Genomic DNA, 4,710 nt, shown 5'->3' with positions numbered 1-4,710 from the left:
CACTAGTTCGGCGAAGAGATGGTGATAGAAGGGTAGTAACGATAGTAGATATTGGTTTTTGTAATAGTAACAATAAAAAACAGCAAGGTAGCAATTGATAAAACGGAGCACAAATGGTATTACAATGCTTGAAAATGAGGCCTAGGGTCTGTACTTTCGCTAGTGCAATCTTCTAACAATGCTAATATAATTGGATCATATAACCACCTCTCAAAGTACGATGAAGAATCACTTCAAAGTTCCTATCTAGCGGAGAACATAAGAAGAAATCGTTTGTAGGGTACGAAACCACCTTGAAGCTATTCTTTCCAATCGATCTATCCAGGAGTTCGTACTAAAATAACACCAAATAATTTCAGATTCATAATACTCAATCCAACACAAAGAACCTCAAAGAGTGCCCCAAGATTTCTACCGGAGAAACAAAGACAAGAACGTGCATCAACCCCTATGCGTAGATTACCCCAATGTCACCTCGGGAATCCGCGAGTTGAGTGCCAAAACATATATCAAGTGAATCAATACGATACCCCATTGTCACCATGAGTATTCATATGCAAGATATATATCAAGTGCTCTCAAATCCATAAAAGTATTCAATTCGATAAAATGAAATCTCAGAGGGAAAACTCAATTCATCACAACAAGATAGAGAGGGGAAAACACCATATGATCCAACTATATTAACAAAGCCCACGATACATCAAGATCGTGACATCTCAAGAACATGAGAGAGAGAGAGAGAGAGAGATTAAACACATAGCTACTGATGCAAGCCCTCAGCCCCGAGGGTGGACTACTCCCTCCTCGTCGTGATTGTCGCCGGGATGATGAAGATGGCCACCGATGATGATCTCCCCCTCTGGCAAGGTGCCGGAACGGGGTCTAGATTGGTTTCTTGTGGCTACAGAGCCTTGCGGCGGTGGAACTTCTGATCTAGGGTTACCCCGAGGGTTTTTGGAATATTTGGTGATTTATAGGGCAAAGAGGGGGTGCTGGAGGCCACCGAGGTGGGCACAACCCACCTGGGCGCGCCTGGGCCCCCAGGCGCGCCCTGGTGGGTTGTGCCCCCCTCGGGGCAACCCCCCAGGTGCTTCTCTGGCCCACTGGTTGTCTTCTGGTCCATAAAAAATCCATAAAAAGTTTCGCGGTGTTTGGACTCCGTTTGATATTGATTTCCTGGGATGTAAAAAACAAGCAAAAAACAAGAGTGAATTGCAAAAAACCACCACATTTGAAGTTGAAGCATCCAATTGCCACCACATTTCCAGCGCGTCCCAAAAATCCACCACTTTACTTGTAAATTTTCTCAATAAAAACAAATGACCGGTTTGCCGCAGTTAACCCGATTTCTGACAGGGCTGGCCCACCCGTCAGGTGCCACGTGGGCGAGGCCATACGGCGAGTGGGTTGATGGCCGTTAGGGCTGTCGGTACAAAACAGAGCCCCCACTCCCCGCCGCTCACACTCCGCTCACACTCCACTCGCTCACTCTCTCACTCTCACTCCTCTGCTCTGTCCCCTGTTGCCGCCGCCGGAGGCACGGTTCCCTCCCCGCCGTAGAAGATGCCGTCGTGGAAGGATGGAGAGGAGAGCAGCGACGAGGAGGAGCTGGTCGGCATGGATCTGGAGCAGCACTGGGTAAGATATCTGCTTTGCACCTAGGGTTAGGGTTAGTGTTCAAGTGTTCTTCGATTTGAGACCATGTTTGGAGCAGTTGCTATCTTTTCTGCGGTTCACTAGTGTGCTACAATGCAGGCGAACCCTGACACCACTATAGATCCATCCTTCTGTGGTAGAGCTGCAGATGCAAGCATCACATGTAGACTGCACTTGGCCCCATGCATGAAATATGTTGCATTTGAAGGAAAGGACACTGGGAGGAGGTTCTATGGATGTGCTGTTCCTTAGGTCAGTGTTATCCAACGAGGGTTTGTGTTAGTGGTAGTTAGTCTGCAGATTGTTGTAATAATTGCTGTCAGTAAATTCAATTAATTTGGACTGTCTGCAGTTGCAAGAATCAAATGTAAGTTAGTCTGCAGTAAATTTGTAGTGTCTGCAGTAGATTTGGTAGTTAGTATGCAGTAAATTTGGACTGTCTGTAGTTGCTGTTAGTAAATTCAGTTAATTGTGTTAGTGGTAGTTAGTCTGCAGTGAATTCAGTAAATTCAGTCAATTTGGACTGTCTACAGTTGATGAAACATGTTTTTCACAGTGATTTTGCAAGCATCAGTTTCTGTCAGTAAATGAAACATGTTTAGGACATTGATTAAGTAAATGAAACATGTCAGTAAATTAAGTAAATGAAACTTGATGCAGGATGGTATTGACTGTGGAGTTGCTCAGTGGGTTGATGCCCCATGGCCTTCTATTCTGCAAAGATGTTTGGAGAAGATATGGGAGATGTTTCATGAGGAGAATCATGGCAGAATGATTGACCATGAGAAGTATAAGAAAGAGTTGGACAAGGTCAACAAGCAGTTGGATACACTTGGGGATCAGTACAGTCAGCTGGTTGAGGAAGTCACCAAGATGTTTGATTGGGCAGATCAGAACAACAGGGTCATGAGTGATGAAGAGTTCAAGCAGAAGCAGATGGATGTGGACAAGGACATGGAGAAGCTAGCTATCAGCAAGGAGAAGCAGAGTGCTGACTTTGGCAAGATGAAGGAGATGGAGAAGCTGGCTCAGGAGCTGAAGGAGATGAAGTGCATTCTTAGGTCTCAGGGGGAGATCATTAGGAACACAAGGAAGGAGAGGGATGAGATGAAGAAAGAGAGGGACAGGCTGGTAGAGGAGAAGAAGAAGCTGGAGTTTCTGGTGGGTGATCTTATGAAAGCTGGTCATGGCAACAAGGACAAGCTTGCCAAGATCAAGTCAATCCTTGATGAGTGAACAATGATGTTCATCACCTCAGTTATGTTAAGCTAATATGTGGCCTTGGAACAATATAGCTGGCCTTGGGGTTGTATATTTTGGGAATCCCCTAGTTATGTAATGCCTGTAATGATTTTCTACAAAACTACCTCCAGTTAAGTTATGTAATGTATGTAATGACTAGCTACAAAACTACCTCCAGTTAAGTTATGTAATGTATGTAATGACTAGCTGCAAAACTACCCCAGTTATGTAATTGTTGATGACCAAGGTGGCCAAAATCTTTTAGAATAGAAAAAGCATCAAATCAAACAAGTAATGATCAGTCAAAATATCAATCAAACAAGCATGAAACTTTCTCAGATTAGTCACATAGATATGAATGATTTACTGTAATTTTTAGAATTTTTTCTGACAACTTTTAAATATCAGTCAAAATGTGGTCAAAGTAGTCAAGCTCAAAGTTGAAATGCATTTTGCCGTTCAACCAATGATCAAAATTGCATGAAACTTTCCCAGATTAGTCGTACATATATGATTGAATTTCTGTAATTTTTAGAAATTTTTCTGGGTGGTTCAAAAAAATGTTCAAATTTTGGGCAGCATTTTGGCTCAATTTGGACAGCATTTTACCCGTTAATTCACTTCTGAAGATATGTATGCACAAAACAAAAAAATTCAAACATATATTTGGACATAGTCATACACCATGACACAATATCAAGACAATATATTCTTACTGCCATGTTTTTCAACCAAAAGCACAAGGCCATAGTAACTGGCCATGTTACAACCAAAAGCATAAAGAAATAGTAGCTGCCATGCTGCCATGTTACATCCAAGGTGGCCAAAATCTTTTAGAATAGAAAAAGCATCAAATCAAACAAGTAAATTGTTGATGACACAAACATGTTCTCAACCATAAAAGTTCTCATCCATAACAGTTCTCAAACTTAGCATGGTAACACAAACAAGTTCTCAAGCTAAATACTGATTACACATAGCAGTTCACACATAGCAGTTCTCAGGCATAGTTTATGATATTTAGAAATACTTAAGGCAGGCAGTTCAAAAGACAACAGCCAAATTGTGCACTGACTAGTTGCCACTGGCATAAAAGTAACCCCTCATCTTGGTGCTCTGGAACCTCTTCCTTTTAGACCCTACTGTTGCTCCCTCTGTTGTAGTTGCAGCCCTAGGTGCCATGTAGGGCCTTCCACCTCTCCTGCTGGCTGCATTGCTTGAACCTGAAGCTCTTGTGGCAGCCTGGGAAGTAGTAGAAGCATCAATGGTGATGCTTGCCCTTGTAGAAGCAGCAGTTGTTCTTCTTGGCCTTGTAGAAGCAGCAGGCTGGGCAGGACCAGTAGAAGCAGCAGTTGATTTTCTTCCCCTGGTAGATGTAGCAGGCTGGGAATGACCAGTAGCAGTTGTTCTTCTAACCCTAGTAGTTGCAGCAAGTGGTGCACTGGTTGCAGGCTGTGCAGTAGCAGTAGAACTTCCCCCAGCTCCATGGTAGTGAGTTCTGGTTGTCTAAGAAAGCACACATCATAGCCCAACAATTAGGATGAATCAAATGATTAAAACAATGAAAACTGGTGAGGCTAGTTGTTTGTGCCAGTTTCATGGTAATAAGTTGAAAACAATGACAACAGTGTGCATAGGACATGGTAATAAGTTGAAAACAATACCTTATGCTTGTCCTTTCTTGCCTGCAGATGAGGCTTCAGGGGCTGAGGGCAGTAGGTGTACCTATGTTTCTGCATCTTGCAGTTGCTACAGGTGACAGTTGCCATCCTTGATGTATCCTTCTTTGTTGGGACCTCAAATTGCCCC

General features: G+C 43.1%; 1 protein-coding gene across 2 annotated transcripts; it reads left to right on the top strand.

Annotated features, from left to right (window-relative positions):
* Positions 1-1,527: 1,527 nt before the first annotated feature.
* On the top strand, positions 1,528-3,013 carry LOC120964612 (uncharacterized). Of its 2 annotated transcripts, XM_073498609.1 has the most exons (3): positions 1,528-1,641; positions 1,759-1,911; positions 2,320-3,013. In XM_073498609.1, exon 3 carries the CDS (start codon positions 2,404-2,406, stop codon positions 2,893-2,895), a length of 492 nt encoding a protein of 163 aa, XP_073354710.1. In that variant the 5' UTR covers positions 1,528-1,641; positions 1,759-1,911; positions 2,320-2,403; the 3' UTR covers positions 2,896-3,013. The 2 variants fall into 2 exon arrangements, with proteins under 2 accessions (XP_073354710.1, XP_040245346.2); XM_040389412.2 differs by having other exon boundaries at positions 1,542-1,911.
* The last annotated feature ends 1,697 nt before the right edge of the window (positions 3,014-4,710 follow it).

Source organism: Aegilops tauschii, chromosome 5 (assembly GCF_002575655.3).
Source record: "Aegilops tauschii subsp. strangulata cultivar AL8/78 chromosome 5, Aet v6.0, whole genome shotgun sequence".
In the NCBI taxonomy this organism is placed as follows: Eukaryota; Viridiplantae; Streptophyta; class Magnoliopsida; order Poales; family Poaceae; genus Aegilops; species Aegilops tauschii.
Note: the sequence above shows the minus strand (reverse complement) of the source record. Positions and strands in the feature narration are given on the sequence as shown.

What these genes read in the sequence shown, in the direction of transcription:
- LOC120964612 (XM_073498609.1), top strand. Translation starts at nt 2,404, where the DNA reads ATGTTTCATGAGGAGAATCATGGCAGAATGATTGACCATGAGAAGTAT.